General features: G+C 40.2%; 1 protein-coding gene across 3 annotated transcripts in view; it reads right to left on the bottom strand.

Moving 5' to 3' along the window:
- Nucleotides 1-10,864: 10,864 nt before the first annotated feature.
- LOC112115849 (calmodulin-regulated spectrin-associated protein 2) overlaps nt 10,865-22,045 on the bottom strand; it is a 181,725-nt gene continuing 170,544 nt past the window's right edge. For all 3 annotated transcript variants that reach the window (XM_029912358.1, XM_026655509.1, XM_029912357.1), the window contains 6 exons: nt 20,826-20,962; nt 19,841-20,061; nt 18,664-18,736; nt 15,846-15,961; nt 13,390-13,508; nt 10,865-11,880 (listed from right to left, as the gene is read on the bottom strand). In XM_029912358.1, coding sequence (XP_029768218.1) covers nt 11,575-11,880; nt 13,390-13,508; nt 15,846-15,961; nt 18,664-18,736; nt 19,841-20,061; nt 20,826-20,962 — 972 coding nt within the window. In that variant the 3' untranslated portion in view covers nt 10,865-11,574. The remainder of the gene's footprint in view (nt 11,881-13,389; nt 13,509-15,845; nt 15,962-18,663; nt 18,737-19,840; nt 20,062-20,825; nt 20,963-22,045) is intronic.

Raw genomic sequence — 22,045 nt, 5'->3', positions numbered from 1 at the left:
CCACAGTGCACCACTCTGTTGACGCTCTGGACAGCGGTCAGAGCTCGGATGCTCTGACCAGCCACACAGGAAAAGCCCCGGGAAAATTTGAATTCCCTTTCCTGTCTGGGCAGTTTGAATCTCATTTCCTGTTTGGACATCGTGGCGAGCTCAGCAGCACTGGCAACGATGCAGAGCTCTCCAGCAGAGATGGCCGTGCAATCGCAGACTAGAAAGAGGGCCCCAGCATGGACTGATCGGGAAGTCTTGGATCTCATCGCTGTGTGGGGCGATGAGTCCGTGCTTTCAGAGCTGCGCTCCAAAAGAAGGAATGCAAAGATCTACGAGAAGATCTCTAAAGCCATGGCAGAGAGAGGATACAGCCGGGATGCAACGCAGTGCCGCGTGAAAATCAAGGAGCTGAGACAAGGCTACCAAAAAACCAAAGAGGCAAACGGACGCTCCGGATCCCAGCCCCACACATCCCGTTTCTACGAGGCACTGCATTCCATCCTAAGTGCGGCCGCCACCACTACCCCACCCGTGACCGTGGACTCTGAGGATGGGATATTGTCCGCGGCCGGTTCCTCGTCGGACATGTTAGTGGACGGGGAAGATGAGGAAGGAGATGAGGAGGACGAGGCAGTCGACAGCGCTTGCACCGCTGATTTCCCCGACAGCCAAGAGCTCTTCATCACCCTTACCGAGATCCCCTACCAACCGTCCCCAGCCGTTACCCCGGACACAGAATCAAGGGAAGGATCAAGCAGTAAGTGCTTTAAACATCTAAACTTTTATTTTTAACAGAACTGGAATATTTATAATATTAACAATGGGTTTTTCATGATTTCTTTGCCTTAGGCGATAAAATTTTTAGTCCCAACTATTTAAAAAAAATCTAACAATGTCCGGTTTTTCATGGTTCTGCTGCCCAAGACGCTCCACTCTTTAGTCCCTGCCAGTGCAGCTACACCAAAATCCGGTCTATATGTCCGGGGATAGAGACGAAATCCTCATGGGAGATCTCAACATAGGTCTCCTGCAGGTAATGTTCAAGCCTGGTCATCAGGTTCCTGGGGAGAGCGATTTTATTGGGTCCTCCATGGTACGAGACGTTTCCTTGCCAGGAGACAATCAAACACTCAGGGATCATTGCACGGCAAAGCATGGCGGCATACGGCCCTGGTTTTTGCATGCTTTCCCTAAGCATGCGTTCCTTCTCGCTGTCCGAGATCCTCATCAGGGTGATGTTGCTCATGATGCCCTGCTTTGAATTAGGGAGGGGAATGTTAGTATTGGGACTGCTTTACAGCGACGCGGTGGAGGCGGGAGAGGGGCAGCATACAGGGATCTTTCCCTGGGACAGCCGCAAGGGGGTGGGACAGGGGCAGAGTTCATGCTTGCCGGATTGCTGGCAGCAGAGACTGGCTTTGCTTTCAATGTGAAAGGAGGCCAGTGCTACTATTAAAGTTTTAAGCAGCCACAAGTCTACGGCTTACCATGTTTGCCTGCTACACAAGTTGAGGTGTCCTGCCCCGCTTCTCAGATCGCCACTGCAAGACCCCAGGCACTGAAGGCGAGGTCCTAAAATTCGACCTTGTCCTGAGTGCGCATGTGAGAGGTGCAGTGCATGGTCTTGTTCACAGAGAAAGACTATGTTCTTTGTTCACAACTTCATTTATCTGTCTCAGGAATTCACTCCCTTTTTCCCATTCCCACAGACACATCTGCGACTGTCTCCCAACCCAGCCTGGCATCACACTCCCAGAGGCTAGCGCAGATTAGGCGGAGGAAGAAGAAGACGCGTGAGGACATGTTCTCAGAACTAATGTCCTGCACCCGAGCACAGGCAGCCCAGCAGACACAGTGGAGGGAGAACTTGTCCGAAATGCACCGAGTAATCATGGAACGGGAGGAGAGGTGGCGTCAGGAAGACCAGCAGGCAACTCAAACGCTGCTTGGACTAATGAGGGAGCAAACGGACACGCTCCGGCGCCTTGTTGATGTTCTGCAAGACCGGAGGCAGGAGGACAGAGCCCCGCTGCGGTCTATCTCTAACCGCCCTCCCCCGCCACCAAGTCCCACACCCCCCTCACCCAAAATCCAAAGAAGGAGGGGCCGCAAGGGCCGTTAAAACTTTCAGTCAACCAGTGCAGACTGCTCTAGCACTGTTGGGCTCTCATTCCCCAAAATTTGAAAAGTCCTTTCCTACCCACCTCACACAAGCCCCCGTCCAAGTTTCACCACCCCTCGTTTCATGTGTGGTTCATAATAAAATATTCGTTTCTGTTAATTACTGTTTCCATGATTTTCTTTTGGAGGAGAGTCTGTCTGAAGGGGGGGAAGGGGCTTGGTAATTGGACAGGATAGTCACCTTTAGCAGGGTACAGAGGCGGGGGCAGGTCCAGCATCAGGACACGTACACAGTGCAGTCACTAGTTGCCCTGGTCAGTCTGGGAGGTGGTTTTCATGTTCTGTGGAGGGGGGGTAGCTCTGTGACTTTGTGGCGGGGGAGGGCAGTTACAGATCTTATGCAGCGGTCCTTATCCTGGATCACAGAGCCACGCAGCAGGGGATCTGTAACCCTCCTCCCCCTGCCAGAAAGTCACATATCCGACACATACACGCAGTCCCGCCCAGGAGTGCTGGCAGGCTCCGTTGAAACAACCAGTCCACCAGTGCGGAGCCTGTCATTCCGGGAGTTTAGAAGCATCATTTGCATCAGAACACTAAACCCGCCCCCCGCCACAGTCTGCATCCCCGGTTTAAAACATTCCCGCGAAAACAGTAATAAAGACAACGGTGTTCATTAACAACAAAACAGAACAGATTTTATTTTTTGGGAAGGGGGTATGTAGCTGGAGAGGATAGTCAACATAAACTGGGTAAAGAAACGGGGGCAGGTTCAGCTTCTCTTTAAACAAAGTTAATAGTCACAGGTTACCCTGCTCACTGAGGAACCTAGCTTTCAAAGCCTCCCGGATGCACAGCGCGTCCCGCTGGGCTCTTCTAATCGCCCAGCTGTCTGGCTGGGCGTAATCAGAAGCCAGGCTATTTGCCTCAACCTCCCACCCCGCCATAAAGGTCTCCCCCTTGCTCTCACAGAGATTGTGGAGCACACAGCAAGCTGCAATAACAATGGGGATATTGGTTTCACTGAGATCACAGCGAGTCAGTAAGCTTCTCCATCTCCCCTTGAGACGGCCAAAAGCACACTCCACCACCATTCTGCACTTGCTCAGCCGGTAGTTGAACAGTTCTTTTTCTGTGTCCAGGGCGCCAGTATAGGGCTTCATGAGCCAGGGCATTAGCGGGTAGGCTGGGTCGCCGAGGATCACTGTAGGCATCTCCACATCCCCAAGAGTTATTTTGTGGTCCGGGAAGTAAATACCTTCCTGCAGCCGTCTAAACAGACCAGAGTTCCTGAACACGCGAGCGTCATGAACCTTGCCCGGCCATCCGACGTTGATGTTCGTAAAACGTCCCCTATGGTCCACCAGTGCTTGCAGCACCATTGAAATGTAGCCCTTTCGGTTGATGTACTGGCTGGCCTGGTGGTCCGGTCCCAGGATAGGGATGTGAGTGCCATCTATAGCCCCACCGCAGTTTGGGAATCCCATCGCGGCGAAGCCATCTATGATGACCTCCACGTTTCCCAGGGTCACTACCTTTGAGAGCAGTAGCTCAACGATTGCGTTGGCTACTTGCATCACAACAACCCCCACGGTAGATTTGCCCACACCAAAGTGGTTCGCGACTGACCGGTAGCTGTCCGGCGTTGCAAGCTTCCAGAGGGCTATGGCCACTCGCTTCTGGACAGTCAGGGCTGCTCGCATCCGGGTGTCATTGTGCTTCAGGGCAGAGGACAGCAAGTCACAAAGTTCAAGGAAAGTCCCCTTCCGCATGCGAAAGTTTCGCAGCCACTGGGATTCATCCCAGACCTGCAGCACTATGCGGTCCCACCAGTCCGTGCTTGTTTCCCGGGCCCAGAATCGCCGTTCCACAGCATCAACATGACTCATTGCCACCGTGATGTCCTGGGCGCTGGGTCTCGTGGTTTCTGACAGCTCTGTGCTACTCTCCGACTTCAGGCCCTCACGGCGGTGCCGTAGCCTCCTCTCCTGATTTCTCTGCATCTGCCTCAGGGAAAGGTGTATGATAAGCTGCGAGGCATTGAGAACGGCCACAACTGCAGCGATGGTCGCAGCGGGATCCATGCTCGCAGTGCTGTGGCGTCCGCGCTATCACTGATCAGAAAAGTGCGCGAACTGATTTCCCGCCGGCGCTTTCAGGGAGGGAGGGAGGGCGGTAGTGACGGACGGATGACGACAGTTACCCAAAAGCACCCTCGACACATTTTTTTACCCAGAAGGCATTGGCGGCTCGACCCAGAATTCCAATGGGCAGCGGGAACTGTGGGATAGCTGCCCACAGTGCACCGCTTCCAATGTCGACGCTTGCCCCGTTAGTGTGGACTCACACAGTCGAATTACTGTCCTTAGTGTGGACACACACGTTCGACTTTGTAATATCGATTCCACATATTCGATTTAAGTGAAATCGAACTACCCTCGTAGTGTAGACATACCCTTAGATTCACACTTATTGTCAACATGTAACTTACACAGCCCAATGAGGCTGACTGTGAGGGAACCTTAGCTGGTGTAACTCATAAGAAGATAAGAATGTAGTTGCTTTTCTTTCTAGCAGGATGGTGTAAGTTTAAAGCAGCCCCATCACTAATTGTAACTTACCCCTTCTTCTGGCTCCTCTACATGTAAGATGCACTCTTTAGACTCCCTTTTACATCAGTAAGTGTAGGTGAGGAGGTCTAAGAGTCTGCATGTACCTCACTTTAGACATCAGCTTTGATTCCACAATAGTAATGTGTTGATCTTTTCCTAGACTTGCTGTGTTTGGCTATAGAAAAATTAAATTGTGATTTCTTTATAAGAAAAGAGAGAAGCTGTGGAGGTATAGAATGTTTTCTTTTAAATTGTTGGACTTCTATCAAGTCCAAATTTAGAATAAGATAATTTGAAGTCTTGTTTAAAATGGAGGATACTTGAATGTCACCGTTTGAAAAGATTAGCTAACTAAACGTAAGTTGACAGTACACTTGGAAGGGGTTATGGATCTCAAGGTCACACTTTATGGCCACACTTCTTTAAGGACTGCTTGCTCAGCTCTCAAAAACACCAGAAGGTGGCAAAGAAATGCTGTTTTAGTATTAGAGATGACACAACTAGATAGCTCTGCAAGGGCTAAGGTTTTAGCATCTTTAATAAAAATAATAGAGGAATTGGAAAAAGATATCTGCAGATAGCTAGGGCTAGATCCTCATCTACAGGCAAGATAGGCTCTGCACAGCTGTGGGTGGGGAAATAAAGGTAGTTCTAAATCACCATTGTGTTTCTCTTGATCCCAGGGCTGATCCTTTCCCTATTATAACTTAGAACTGAGCCACAGTGATGCTCTAAGTTACACTTAGCTGCCTATTGACCAAAAGGGTTATTCTGTCTGCTGAGGATCACTGAGGTATAGAGATATTCTGCCCCTTTCTCGCAGGAATGCCCTCTGCTCCAGGAAATGGTGTTAGCGAGTGGCATAAAGCTGCTATGCCATCTGTGAAACCTCTGTGAAGCTGGTGCGTATGACAGCCGCCCTTCATACAGGATAAATGCAAGAAGCAGTTAAGCTCCTTTTTGGAGTAGGATAGCTGAAAAAATAAGAGCCATCCCCCAAGACACATGCCTCATGCAAGGCTGGTCAGAAACTGAACTATGGGGGCAGAAGGGTTTTGCTGAGCATTGTTTGATGGAAGTGTTTCTGGGAGCAGGATTGCATCAAAGAAGTATCGGTTGTATTCATCAATTTCTCCTCCTAACAGAAACAACCCATAAGATCCTGAATATTGGGAACTGCTGGCTAACTGCTCAGGCCATAAGAGGCAACATCCCCTACCTAAAGGGACTATTTAGGAAGCCAGATAAGATGGCTTCCTGGCTACTTAGTGTTACTTGAGTGGAGCTAAGAATCAGGCTCATAGAATCTCTCTGTATTTAACCAAATTGTGAGGAGAGTAAGACATTTTAACAGTGTAAGTGCACTCTGAGAGTTACCAAGCATCCCATTTGCCCTTTGTAGCCAATGAGATTTTCAGGTGCTCAACATCTATGAAATTCAGGTCTTTATAGTAGTTCTGCCAAATTAAAGGAAAAAATTGACTTCAAAATTTTTGGAACAGTGATGTTCTTATTAAAATAACTTTATAGTGTTTGTCTTCATTTTTTATATTCTCAGACTTAGAGAACTATCCAAATTGTATTAGTAGAGTTTCATGGTGGAATTAGAATTCCTATGAAACATGTTGAAATACATGAATGCTTTAAATAGCTTAAATAAAAATGTGCGTATTTTAGAATTCATGTTTTTATGTGGGAATATTCTCCAAATTCTAAATTACAAAATTAAAAAATTTTCAGTCACGAGAAATAAAAATTGTTTTTCAATTCCTTTGAAAGTCAGTGACAGACTTTGTCTGCTGGTAGTTAGCTAACAATTTGTCCCCCAAATTTGCAGATATGGCAGAGAACAAAAATATCTCAGGACCCATTTGTCTCTTCTACAGATTATTCCTTTGTATAAGAGGAATTTCTTGGGTTTGCACTCAGTAGGCTTTTTTTCCTCACTGTTGTGTTTAGAGAGTGGAGTATGCTATCTTGCAGAATGAGTAGAAGCCTCAGGCCAAGGAACCAAAATAGTTCCTGTTTTTCCAGGATCATCATGCAGAGGTGATTTTGCTCTTTTTTGTAAAGATAATGGTCCTTGAAGAAAGGTTTTTATAGTGCATATTTATAGAAACAACTTCCGACAGACCAAAGATTAAATATAAATTTCAATTTAGAATGTAAAAGGTCTATCATGGGCTGTGTGATTAAAATTGTAATTGTGTTGGAAAGGAAGTTTCTGATTCTTTGGTTACATGGTCAGTCATGCTGACAATTATTGTATGCAGTATGTCAGTATAGATATAAATTTACTACTATCTCAGGTGAAATAATGTGATTTTTACCTTACTTTCATCTGCTGTAGCGAGAAGAAAATTATAAATGAAGAAAATGATACAAGCACTGTAAACAAAAGAATCCCCAAACCAAATTCTAAAAGAAATGCATTTAAGTATTCTAGAGATGATTTGGCCATCATTGTCATCATGTTAAGGTTTAATGAGCCTGGACAAGGAATCCTCTTGCAATAGGTTTAACAGTCGTCTTTCTGATTCAGTAGCTGTGACATTACTTCCCATGGAATTGAACTTGAATATTCTAGAATATAATAAGCACTTCTGCTTATTTTAAAGTCTTGTTTGAATGAGGCCAAGCATCACCTTTTAACTTTGTGTGGTGGGCCTCAGATCTGGAAAAAGGGGATGTGTTTGTATCCCTTTAATCCAGTTCCTTATCTTCTTGCAGAATTCACTCTTCAGTCCATTAGATTGGTAAAAAGATGCTGTCCTATGGTGGTGAAACAGCAGGCTCTTTCTGCCATGACCAGATTATCTGGCATATTTTGTTGGAATGTCTCTGGTGTCTATTTCTCCAAGAATAAGATTAGATCATATTTGTTTTTGTCTGCAATGCAAGAATTTGAATGTGATCCTGCACCTGGTTTTCAAGTTGTAATCAATTGTAATTGTAATCAAAGTTAAGTAATTTATTTATTTCATTTACTGTTTTAACATACTTTTCTTCTGTTTATAGCTTTGTCATCTTGAAGCACTGCCTGATCAAGGTGGTTTAGGTACCCTTCTTACAACATTCATGCAGGAGCTTCAGCCCTGATTCAGTGATGGACAAGTACATTTTTAAGTGCTTTTCTGAACCAGTGCCTTATTTTCCAATGTCTTATCTAGTATTGTAACAGACATTAGATTTCCTGGCTCCTCATATTTTTAGCAGCTCCATAATAAAAAGCAAGAGGAAACTTTGCTTAACAGGTGACCTGAGGTATGATATCTTGGTCAACAGGAGAGAGTTGAAACCTCAGTTAAGTCTCTAAACCTGGCTGGAAAAATCCATCAGTGAGTTTTAAATTTTGTATATTTGGCAGCCACTGGGATTACAGAAAAGTATGCAGAACAAAGACCATAAAGCTAAAAAACAAATGCAAGAGTCCATCAAATGGGCATAGGTTAGCCCTAAATATTTAAATTGCTAATTTACATATATGGAAAAAGATAACAACTTAATTTTTGGAAACTTCTTCTGACCAAGATATACACGACAGTTGAGAAGTACAAGTGATTTCACAAAAAGCTGACAACGCTTAAGAAGCCTTAGTTCATTCAAAAGGCAGCAGCCCTTCTAGGTTCCAACACAGATAACCGGGAACACTTCACCTCATGTTCTGCCTTTTGTACCATTTCCCCTTTAAACAGCAGTCAAGTACAAGGCTTCATTTTATATTGAAAAACCCTCCACAGGCTGAACCAAAGCTATTGACATGAACACATTATGCTGAATGATAACCTCCCAAAATTAGACCAATCCTTTGAAACAGTGAAAGTTAACCATAAGATTGGGACTAGTGTGCGTGGGAGACAAAATTTTCTTGGCAACTGGCCTGCAACTGTGAACTTTCTTTTGGAAGAGATTAGGATTACATTTCATTCTTGAAGGCAAAGAGTTGTTAAATCCAATTCTTCAACAGCTTTCTTCTGATAATAGAACACTGAGTTACATGTTAAATAAAATAAACATAAATGGGGGATGAAGAGAAAATAGAAATCTGTATGCATTTTTTCTAAAATTTGTAAGGTGTTCAGCTACCATGATGAGCATGCTTTGAACAGATAGGTAAATTGATTAATCACACTTTGTTTATATTTAAACATAATACGAGAGAGCGTGAGAAAATGTATGATTTTTGGTGCCATGCTTTTATTTAACTGAAAGGAAAAACTACACTGTACCACATAAGTAGCAATATGACAATATTTTACAGCACACTATTTGAAAAAATATGGAAGCAATGATCCACAGAAGTGGACAAGTAAGCACACAATACACTGTACATTTCTCAACAGTGCCCATTAAATCATAATTAAATAGCTGTATTTGGCTTTAAACAGCCAAACAATAAAAACGAACAGTCATACTAAAATTTAAAAAATGGTTTCAGTAGCAATTATGACTGTTAAAATTTGAAGTTTTGCTCTGGAAATTAAGATGAGTGTTTGGCAAATTCAGTCATAACAACAATAATAATAATACCCCTGATGAAAGCACCAGTGTGTTCTGAAAAGATCAGTGATAAATGCTGGCCTTATGAAAAGCTTTTTTCCTTTTTTATTTTTTTAAACATGACCCCAACCAAAGATACAGTGTAATTAGAAAATTTTGCAGGCTTAAAAAAGAAAAAGCGTCCGTCTTCACTTTTCCTGTATTAAGAAAAATTTTAGACTGAGCAATGAACTTTTCAACTGCATTATTCATATTCTACCTTTAGACACTGCACATTTTTTTTAACCTGTAGACAAATATGAACATAATACATTCAGTCATATTTTAAATGATTCAAAGAATCCCTGTGGCATGTATTTTAACTCACTTTGTTTAGATGGATGTGCATGTACTAGTGAGTATTGCAAGTGTTCAGTCAAATCCTAGGTCAGTTTTAGAAAGAAAAAGGCCTCCCATGATAAACCTTTATAAACATATTCATCATATCCACGTCTATTAATTCCATCTACCCGCACCCTACTCCAGCACTGACTTTTCTTGAACTAATTTTTACTATACAAAGTTCATATAACAGTAGTTGTAAGAGCTAACAGGCAGAATGTGCAAACCCTCTTTCCCCTCTATATTTTTATATAATATATACATAATATGTATACACTTGAAATATAAGAGTTACATATCCTGATCATATACATGCAAACAGTAGGAATCAGCTAGCCACAAGTAGTTTTGAGCCACATACATCTTAAACATGTATTTTAAAGTGTTTTTTCTTTTTTTTACAGTTTTAACAAATATACATAAATATAAGAACATAAATTATAGTAAAATATTGACAGCATTTGAGAAAATGTTGATAAACAACCCAATGCATTTATGCCTAAGGCCTTATAATAATTAAAAAAGTACTGTTCTAAACTGTTTAAGGACATCTCATTTCTGTGAATCTTTTATATAAGTAAATGAGTACATCATAGTAATGAGGCATTATTTCTCTCTAAGCAGTTCAGTGAGAGAAATGTACATAATTTTAGTCTCTACTCCCCATGAAACAGAATGAACTACATAGTTATAGCATAATACTGTCTTTATATTTACACAGTTGTCACAACACAAACAAAACAGGATCATAAATCATTCAAATCTTTTCCTGAGAATGAGTTCGCCCCCCTCCCACCAACTAATCGTCTGGTACACGTTGCCAAAAAAACCACAGATTTGGGGGAGGTTTCAAGTTTGTAGTTTTTTCAGAACAGTGCTACACTGAAAATAATTATACAAAAGAAAAACACTAAGCACAATAGTGACTTGTGCAAAATAATGAAACACTGTTATGAAATCAAAATGCAGCCCTTTGTAAATAATACTGAAATATGTTCCAATGGCTATTTTAAAAAATGTTTATATTTGTTATAAAGATTGAAATGTCTACCAGGTTCTTTACCATACTTATTTTAAATGGATAAGAGATTCTCAAAATGTCATTTGTCAGAGTATGTAAAAAAAGTGATTTACTTTCAAGCTGGACAGACTGAAACCCATATCAGATGTCTATCCACAGCAACATTTGTTTAAGGCTGAATTGGGTAGAACTGAGGTGAAAAAAACAGATTTAGTTAGTGAATACTGTGGCTCTCCTGAATATTTTAGTTGCTAAATAATTTAATCTGAAGGAAACCTCCCTTTAAGCAGCTCAAAGAATTCCCTTAATATTTAATTTAAAAAAAAAATAAACAAACCAGTATTACGATGTTGAAATGGAACTGGAAATACTCAGTGGGATGAGTCTTTCAGTAATGATTAGAACATACAATGAGGGTCTTTCGGAACAAGACCAGGATGTCTTAGAATAACTATAGAGTGTTCTGTACCTCATAACAGACCACTTTTTTGTTTGTATTTCATGATGGGATTCATTAGGTAAAATTCAATGACACTGAAAATAATAAGAAAAGTGAAGGAAAAAACAGCAAGAAAATTAAATTTCAAGACAAGCACAAACACAAAAGCATAAGGCAAGAAATGTAAAAAATGTAATTGCAGATGAACAACATTCAGTGCTTACGTATCTAATCAAAATATAGAGTAAATGTACCCTATAGTCTCTATTAGCACATACACATCTCCACACATGAATCAGACATTTCCATTATCACTTGTAGTTGTATCACCTAAGTGACAATCTTCTGTACTCCTAAATACTGTGTTTACATTCCAGTTGTGGATGATAAAAGAGCTTGTCCAATTTCAAGTTCTATAAGTCTTGTTGGCAACTAGAAACCTATTTTCTATAGGCAGTAAAGATGAAGTGCAAGTTTACCACAATTGTCTGAAGCAAATATTTTCCCCACTATGCCTTGGTAGGTAAGAGTTTTTTAGGAGTTACTGGTCTCTTGCTTTGCCACAAATGGCTGTGAATGGTAATTGCATCAACACTGGCAGACATAGTTTTAGCAGGTATGTGGCTAAATTGCTTCCTGTCAGAGTTGTATTTATATAGCCCCTCTATCATTTTCTTTGTGATTGATTTGGGGCCTATCCCAGTCAGCTTATTGATTTCTTCAGTGTCAGGACAGTATGTATACAAAGATCTGAACTGGCAGCCAGAATCCCGGAATAGGATTAAGAAGTTATTGGCATCAGATTTCTCCATTTCCTTTAAAAGAAAAAGAAAAAACGTGTTTACAATTTGAAATTTATATTACATGTAGGAAACCCTCAACTCTAAGTTGTAGGGGTTTTTATTTTAAACACATTATAGGCTGAACTATAGTTCAAGTTGTAGAATACTTTCCATAAGACCCTGTTTTCAGTTAATTAAAATTTTCCCAAACTTCCACTATTAGAGCTGAATTTTTGCATGCTGGATGTCTGCCTCAGGAAGAATTTTCATTTTTTATAAAAAATTAAGCTATAACACTGCAGTTGTTCCTAAGATGGAGGTAAGGGGGAAATGATTTTTTTTGCTCAGGTTAAAAATTATTACAACTGTTTAATTGAGAAGCTCTAGCACCTCCATACTTGGGAGCAGGAGTTTGCAATTTGCAAGGGAGGTTGCCCTAGTACTAAAGATATGCTTGTTGCCATTCCCTAAAAATCCACCCCAATTCGGCCAATCTATAAGTTTCTGAAAAATTGCAGTTAGCACATGGCCAGTAGAGGCTGTAAGCATTATGGTCTAAAGATCCCAGTTGCACGGATCATGATCCATCTGAAACAGCTCCTACTTGCTGACTAGACTGAGCCTGCTCAATTCTAGGGCTGCAGGAGTGGAGCATGACCTTCTCTGCAATTGCTCCTTCATACTGCTGGGAGCTGTTATGGTGCCAGGCACCAGCACTGCCAGCAGACAGACTGTTTTTCCTGTGCTCGTGGAGCCCCCTCTGCTTTCACCCAGATAGTATGGAGGAGAAGGAAGCATTCTGACATGAATACAGAGAGGTGAGGAGTAGAGGGAGGGGATGGGGCAGAAGGCCTTATCTACACACCCCCCTTCAGAATCTGGAATTGAACCCAGGACTCTTAAATCTTGACATTGCTCTGCTCTCAGCAAATAGCTATAAGCCCACTGGCAAAGTGGGTGTCTCATACCAGTCTGGTGGCTAGTGTACACTGAGGATAACAGTTTACTGTTACTACCAGTTACTCCATTAGGTTAAATAGTAGAGATCTGTGTTATGGATCTAAAGATCCCGACTCTGCTGATGACTCATATAGGTTCCACAAAATGGAATTGCTTTTTTTCAGTTTGCTTTTTAAAAAAAAACTTAGAAAATCATGTTTAAAAACCCCCAAACCTGTTTTTTTTTTTTTTAAAGAATGTTAGGTTGCTAAATCAAGCATTTAAAAGTTAGCAAATGCCAGAATTAAGATTGCCTGTGCATATAAGTAATTCAGTCTCCTTCAGCATAAGCATTATGATACTCTTTAATTACATGATCCTATATAATTGTTTCCATAATTCCGCTTGCTCTTTTGGTCCTTTACTCACAGAGGGGACAGGCTCAGGATCACTGAGACTACTCTAGCCATCCACAAAGCATTTACACGGCCTTGGGAGGAAGATTCCTTTCCACTCTTCCCTCCACACTGGCATATCTCCCTAATGTCCAAAGGTGGCTGGATTTAATCCTTTTTTTAATCATCAGAAGGAAAATATCCTTACCTCCAATATTTTTTTCTTCTGACCTTCATTTACTTTTCCAGCCAAGCAACAATGAGCCAGAGCATTCTGAATAATATGCTTATTGGATTTTGCACTGGGTTCTTTGTAGAGCTTTGGTCCTATGAAACAGAATTGACAAATCAGCTAAGTGATTCAATAAGCTATACAGAAAGCAGTCTTGAGCACCATGAGACACTTTTTCCATGTATCATTTCTGTATGTAACAATACAATCCTAGCACCCACAAAAGAAATAAGTAGAGATCAGACCTGTTACACACATGCATTGATTGACTGCTATTCTTCTGTTACTGTATCACAGGATTATATATGAATATAATGTGGTACAACTGTCAAAACTGAAAAAAGATTTTTTTTTAAATATTACTAGATTCACTCAATGATATGTCCTTCAGCATTAGATCATCATAGGGGCATTTTAGGGAACTATCTTGAATATGCCTCATAAAAACTGTTCACATGATAATCTACTAATGATCAAATACTTTGTATTTAAAAAAAAAATCCTTCAACCAACTAGGAGGAGGAGTAGTTTCATTTCTTCCTCTGCCCCTAGTTTTGAAGCGTGAAACAGATAACAGTGAGTTGCTGCAGTGTTTAGAGTTACTGGTCTCCTGCCTTCTGGGATTTGAGTCTTGTGGAACCCCAACTGTGACTTGCCCATAATGAAGGCAGAAGGTCTTGGTGCTGATTCTGACAGGTAATTCAAGGCTGCCTGAAGGGCTTGTTCCATCTGGAGTGACTAGAAACTGTCTCTGCTTTGGTTTCTGACAGGTGTGCAATGTAGGGTTGTGAGCTGTAGAGAGGTTGATAGTATCCCCCTCTTGCTGACTTTAATTGGTGACCCAGTCCTATGGAAAAGCCATAAATTGGAAGAAAATTTTACTGCAAAAAGTTTAACCAAAAACCAATTCCCCAGATGAAAACTGTATCAAGTATATTTTTGTATAAACTGTTCTTTGGGGTGGGGATGTAACCTATTGGCATCAAAGCAACATGTGAAGCCTAAGAACCAGAGGCCCTCTAGAAGATGATTGGCTCTTCACCCTAACAATAATTTTGAGGGATTGGTCAATGGAGAATAGATTCAGCAATTTATCTTCCTATTTGAGTCAAGACACTTTGAAAGGAGGCATAGTTATGAAGACAAAAAGCAACATAATCTTAAAGGCCACCAATGATTTAAAATCAATATTAACTTTCACTGTCTCAGACTAACTAACTGACTGTTTGGAGGGAAGAACAGAATGGGAAAAGATGTAAGAAATCCGATTTATAAACCACAGAGTATTCAAAATTATGTGGCAAAAGACCCTGATTGAGTTTCTTAAAAAAATCATGCTGCATTTAAAAACAAAGTCTGAAAAGTTAAAAAAACAAAACAAAACAAAAACAAAAACCCAACCTTTAGGCAATGGGTCTTAATTGAGAGAACTAAAGGAGACAACCTAAGTCCAGTATTAGTACCTGTATTAGACTTAATCCTGAGGAGATGCGAGGAAGCGATTAAGTTGGTTGAAAGTGCTCTCAAAGATTGGTAGATAAGTACTGTGCAGTATCCAGATTGTAAATTTGGCCTCTTCTGTAGTTATTGCAGTAGTGTTGAAGAGGAAAATAGTTTATTTTCAGAACATACAAATTTCCCAGCATAGCTAGAGCTGCACAGCCTCATAGATCAAAATTAACCTCCTTAAAAGCTTGTTTATCTAGAATACCTGTTGATACTTCAGAGTTATTCTTTGCCAGACTGAGCGATATTACATGGACAAAAACACAGATTTTATTATTATAACGATACAAGACATTTTGTAATATCACATGTTACACACACGGAAAAAGAGGATGACGATGATGTCACTATTGTTAGACTCATAGGGCACTGAAATATTAGAAGCAAGGCAGTAGAAAGTTTTTAATATGTCTTTAGTTTTTAAAGAGGGGTCTGTTTTGAAACAAGATGTAAACTATGGTGTATGGTTGGCTTTCAAACAATTCTTCAATTCTTTTATATTTAAATTTATATTACTGAATAGATTTTTTTCTCCTATGGCAATTATATTTTTCTCTTTGAAGCTTTTGGTTACAGACTGATCTCATATTTTCTACACTTTCCTCCCCTTGCTATAGAAACAATTTTAATAGGACCTGCATAAAGTTACTTATGTGAGTGTTTGCAGGATTTGTCCTAAATTTGTAGTTTAGTCTTTTTATTTAATATACCACATTTCCTATTGTATCAATATTTTTTATTTTATATATTAAATTACGCCATTTTTAGACAGTCTAGACATTTGCTTCTTTATTATAGAAGATTAATTTCAAGTATTTAAGGAAGAGTCACGTTGTAGGAATGGCAAATAAAGGAGAACCAAAACTCCCCATACACAGACCCTTCTTATACCCAAACATTTCCCTAAGAACATTACCAACACTGACCTGTGTATTCTGTAGCAGAGGCCACTGAAGAAGTTGTAGATGCATTTTCCCAATCTTTTTCCCCATTGCGACTACCACAACGACTTGGAGATAAGAATCCTTCCACAGACTCAGACCTAAAAATGTACAAAAATATGTTTTCCTTTCAGAACTGAGTAGAACATATCTATGGAAAAGTCCCCTTATTTTCAGCAGAATGGCCTTTTAAGATCAAAGGAAAACTTAGAATCAGATGTACCAAACCCGGGGGAAAAAAACAGAAATTGTGCTTGTTTTTGGCTTAATTGGCTTCCGAGTTGCTTGTTGGCTAGTTTTTGGCTTGTAGCTTGTTGCAGCTTGTTGCTTCTTTTTTTTTTTGATCGGCCCCTGGCAACCGGGGGGCAAGCAGTGGGAGGGTCAGGGTTGCACAGCAGGCCCACGACAGTCCCAGACTGCACGCTGGGGGGATCTAGTCACATAGAGTGTTGTGGTTCTTAGGGATTGGCTTGTTTTGGCCTTGTTTTGAAATGGGATTAGCTTGATTTTTGGCTTACTGTGAAAGTTGGGGTGCTTATTTACCATGTGAAAATTGACAACTGTGCTTAGAATATATTACTATGATAGAAGACAGCAGGATATGAAATGTAGACTAAAAGCCAAAACCCGTAATGCTACCAGAAGAATTAGAGGAGCAACTCTGTATGTTTACCTTCTGTCACATGTATTATTTAAGGTGTTCCAAAAAGGTATTACTAAGAGTAACAGTAGTATGAAATTGTAGACTATACATCAAGGAAAGAGTTCTAACAAAATCTATTAGACTGTAGAACAGTCGTACTGAATTTTGCTTGAATCATTTAAAACTACACTGAGCAAAACATTTGAGAATTTTCCATAGGGAAAAAGCCTGCTCTTGACAGGATGATTAACCAGAAGTACAAGGTTTGTTTTCCCATTTCTACTGATGATGGCATTATTATAGCAGCTGCCAGTAAGGACTGCTATAGTTAAGGCTGCAAAACAGTTTCCATTATAACCTTTTGTTTTCACAAACACTAACCATTGGGGATGAAATAATCAATGCTTTGTCCTTAAATCAGGGGAGTCATTTGCTATGGGGCAAGGAAGGGAGTTCTCCCCCCTTGACCTTTATTTGCTCCCCCTGACTTTTCATAGGGTTATAAGTCTTCCACTTTTTGCCCTCCCCCAGATTTTGCAGGATATAATGTAATTACATATAATGTTCTATATGCTGACACCACCTTATCCTCCCCTTCAGCCTCCCCTGAATTTTTATGAAATGACACTCTGCTCCAAATGTGAATATTTTTATGTGTGGAAAGTGTGAGCAAAATCCCTTCAGCTATATTTTTTCAGTTAAATTCTAAATTTCTTTGAATGGGACTACTACAAAAATTGGTCAAGTTTGAAACTTGGCAGGGATGTGGTCCTGAACAAGAGAAAGGCCTTGCTTGGTTGAAGAAATTAAGAAAAAAAGTGATTTTTAAAAACATTTTCTGACCACATTCAATTGACATCTGGTAGAATCTTAGCAGCTAATTAAGCTTCATTTCACATGTAATATCACCGTACCTTCACTCTACTCAGCCTGTGCATGAGGGAGATTGCAAAATGTCTTTATGAAATTCACACAGTACAATCTTTAAAAAAAAAAAAAAACCCTTTAACTCTCTGACATGAGGAAAAAGGAGAAAATTATGGCAATTCCCCCCTTCCCTACCCCAACCAAAAATAAAATCAATGATCCTGAAAATTCCATGCCTCTCATCAATTTTTACTGGATTCTACAACATTCTGAAACTCAAGCTCTGAATCACATCTGAAGCCACAGTAAGATGCATGGGTACCAGTCATTGTTACTTCAGTGCAGCACATCTGCACTAAGGTTTTGCACAAGTACAGGTACATCCATGTGGCTAACCTGGTGTAAATAAAACCATTGTAGACAAGGCTTTATTTTTTTCTGTAGAATAGCTAAATATAGTTACAGTACACCTCCTCTCAAATAAAACCAATAGTTTCAAGAGATGTCAAATACACAATACATTTAATTAAAAGAATTTATGCACTACTGTGACAAGCAATGAGCCAGTGCTCAGAGCATGAAGAAAAGTGAGGCAGCAGCTCATTAAAGCTACAGGGCTGGTCACAGTTGAGAAGTAAAGCCCGGTGGCAGTAAATACAGGATAGAGTTGGGTTAAGTCTGATCTGAGCCTCGGAATAACTACCTTTCCTTTTTCTTCTCTCCTCTCTTCTTGAATGTAATTGTATGAACTTCTGTTTATTTAATTCAATCTTTCATTATATCATTTTCAAGTGAAAACACCACACTGGCTTTTAACTCACAATAAATTCTGGTATTCAGCCTAGGCTGGTGAAAAAAATGCCAGTTAAATTCTGGTGAGCTCCTGACTACTTTTGTACAGCCACTAAGAAAAACAAAGAACACAACTCTATCAAATCAGCAAAAAAGTACTATGGCATATAAACTGAAAACATGTGAACAAAGAATCTATAGGTTGAGCCCAAATCTCAAGGAGGTGAATTAAAGAGATAGCACTGATAGCACATCCACTGGATTTTACTTTTGCACTCATTCACAGCTGCACAATCAGCAGCACTTGTGAAAATTAACACACACAACTCAGTTCTTCATCAGCCGACAGCATGAAGGATCAGTGTTTCAGATCAAGAAAGAGTATCAGTTGTCAGAATACAAAATATGCAACTTGGGTACTTTAAGCATTTTAGTACGTATGCCAGTTTTCTGAAGATAAACACCAGTTTATATTAAATAAAGGTGTTACTGCAGCTTTACCTTGGCGTTCTCTTGCCTGACTGCACGCTGTCATTGTCTCCTGTGTTCAGTGATGCCAATGAGAGGCTAGATACTGAAAAAACATGATAAAGTTGTGAACCTGGATAAAAACAAAGTTAAAATTCATGAAAAAGCAAGCAAATAGTAAAGAGTCTGTTCATTAGACACAACACCAGCAGAGGGAAATTGATAAGTGTTCTTATTTCTATATACAGTATGCCTGCATGCATATGTCGCACAGTTAATCCATGTATTTACAGACACAATACCAATGGAACTTATTTGAATCTGGAGTTTTCTGAGGCTAAGCATTAATGTGAAATATAGAGTTGAAATATGGGATTAAAGTTGCAAAATCAGCAAAGCAGGTCTAGTTACAATGGAATTAATTTCCCATTATAAACTAGAAATTTGAATGGATTGTTATGGAGCATTTTAAATTGCACTGAAATAAGGTGGAGGGTAACAACCAGCCATGACACAGCACACATGGGACGACAGCGAAGGATATGGAAACCTTACTGCTAAAAACACAAATGAGGACATTGCACTTTCCTCTATCTGTAAATTGTTAATATTTTCTTTGAAATCATTATTCTAAATTATTAAATAATTAATGACATGCTACACTTTTCCATAGGACTGTTCTCACAGGGATCACAACTACACATGCACTAAGTCAGGCAAGTAGGTGAAGTAGTCATAATAAAAACACACCAGAACATAAAAGTAACTTTTCAGATGTACTTTAGTTTTCGTCTATGATGAAGCAGCAGCTTAAGGACTCTTACCTTATAGTCACCATTTTATTTATTAATCTCACATCTCCCAAATGTTCTACCCATTTTTAGCTCTACAGGTGCAAGGAAGAGGTTAGTGGCTGGAAAGAATACATGAGCGTGCACAAAATCGTGCCAGACATTAGTGCTTTTGCTGGTGTTCATCTAGCAAACCTTTGTGTTTCTTCTTATATGCATGCATGCATAATATATCAGCAACATTTGTCATCATTAGCTTCCATTTGTAAATTCTACTTTTTCCAATTCAGTCACATGCAGCTTCAAAAATTGTACATCAGTTTAGCATGAGGCTAATCTATGCATATTTTAGTTAGTACCACAATTCAAGCTGGTGTTTTAGCATGAACAGACTCTTTTTCTACACCGATATTTGTTACCTGGTGGACCTTTAACTGGAGTTTTGGGTGATTCAATATGATCTCTATGAATAGATTTTGGACGTGGCTTTTTTTGTTTGGATGAGTGTGGGCGTGGCTTTATTACAGTATCCATTTCTTCCATGAGCTTCAGCTGTTTCCGTCTCATATATTCTTGCTTAATAAATTCTCTACGTGCTTTTTCATCTTCTTTCTTTTGACGTTCTTCCTCTGTCTTGCGCCTAAGAAATCATGAAATAAAGTTTTAGTAGAAAACTTTCCCTTGTAAAGACTAGCAGTTGTAACCACCATAATACTAGTGACAGGGAAAAAATGGCTTTTCCAGAATCTTCGAGTTCTCATATACAAGTAAGATGAACTGGTCTATTCTCAGTTTTCAAACAGTTTAAAAACTTAACACACTTGAATGTTATTATTGGAAAAATTAAGGCCATACTTCAGATTGTGGAATTTTTGGATTTAATTGTTTTAAAAAAAGTTTTCCATTTATTTATTGAGAGCTTGTCTTTCTTTTCACCATAGATTTTGGACGTGTTTTAAATTGTATCAGGGAAATCAGAAGATTTGAGTCCAGATCTTCAGCTGATATAAATTTGCCAGTTTACATCAACAGAGGATCAACTTCTCACCTCCACTGTAGATGTAAATAACGGGATGAAAAAGGTTATCTACTTGTATAGTATGGTTCAAACCCTACCCTCAAATACATATGAAAAATTATTCTTTCATTCAAGTGGAATTGTGAATAGATAAGACAGAATATCCTCTTAGTCTTTAACTCAGTTTGCCAGTACCAGAACTCCCTGAAATCAATTGGTTTAAATAAAGTATTGGGCTCACAGTGGAAAAAGGATTTGTTGTGGAAAACAAAGAATGGAGACCTCATTGCATTATGATTACAATTTTTATAATTTTAGCCATAGCAAAGATTCTCATGTTTATTATTATTGCTTATGTTGCAATTAGAATATGCAATTAGCTTTACCTTGTCTCTTCCTTCTTATGTTCTAGCTCTGCTTCCAGCTGCTGCTTTCGAAGTAGAGTCTCTCTTTCCCTTCTCAACCGTTTCTCCAGTAATGCTGCCCGTTTCACTGCCATATCATTTTCTGCCTTTTGATCATCCTAGTAGCAACAATATTTAGGAAGAAATAGATTAGGAGATTTTAAGATAATTTGATTCTGCATATGGTATACTTCAGGTCACTAAAAGTCTACATTTTTTAGATTGTGTTGTATAATCTATTAAATATCCTTATTGAAAATCGTCCAATATCTTTCCCCTACCCTATGGAAAACCAAACCAAACCTCCAAAACCAACCCCCAAAACCGTACCAGTACATACTTGGAGATTATTTAGTTATGTCAAAGAAGTATTTATACTTCACTTATATCAACAATGGAGATAATGACTAAAGTGGTGAAACCTATACAGATCTAACTATCAAACCATAGCAGGAGGAAACGTCCACTTGAGGAGTAGCACATGGAGACACGAACAGCTGCCTCCAACTTAAGTCACTGGGACCTGTTTATGAGGGCACCCCCCAGCTAAATCAGCAGCACAGCTCTCTGCCCTTGAAGACAAAAAAGCTTCAAAGATCTCATTCCATTCCAAAACAAAAGGGGAAAAGAGCAACCAGAGGTTGATGGGGGGGGGGGGGGGGGGGGGGGGGGGGAGAGAGAGGGGGCATTATGAAGTTTATCCCAACATTAATTCAAAAAATGTGTTACCGCCATTTATATCACATATCCTTACAAGAAAGCTAGTTAAGAAATTTTATTAATGTTCATATAATGCATTGAACTTGTCAAGTGCTGCACAGCTAAAGTGACAGTCTTGGTTATTTTTATGATGTATTGGTGCTTTAGGAACAGGGCCAGCTCTAGGCACCAGCAAAACAAGCTGGTGCTTGGGGCGGCACATTTTTAGGGGCGGCATGGCCAGCGCCAGAATGCCGCCCCTGCCGCCCCTAAAAATGTGCCCCGGCCGCCCTAGCTCACCTCCGCCGCTGCTGCTGCCGCTCGCGCACCACGGTGCGCCAAACAGGTGATTTGCACGCTGCTACTCGCCCTCCCTCCCAGGCTCTCAAACCTGGGAGGGAGGGGGAGACTCTGAGTGGCCGCGGCGCGCGCGCCGCTTCTCCCCCTCCCTCCCTACTAGGCTTGAGAGCCTGGGGGGAGGAGGCAGGGCTGGGGATTTGGGG

This window comes from Terrapene carolina, unplaced genomic scaffold (genome assembly GCF_002925995.2).
Source record: "Terrapene carolina triunguis isolate 2854851 unplaced genomic scaffold, T_m_triunguis-2.0 Scaffold210, whole genome shotgun sequence".
Lineage (NCBI taxonomy): Eukaryota > Metazoa > Chordata > Testudines > Emydidae > Terrapene > Terrapene triunguis.
This window is presented reverse-complemented; position numbering and strand designations above follow the sequence as displayed.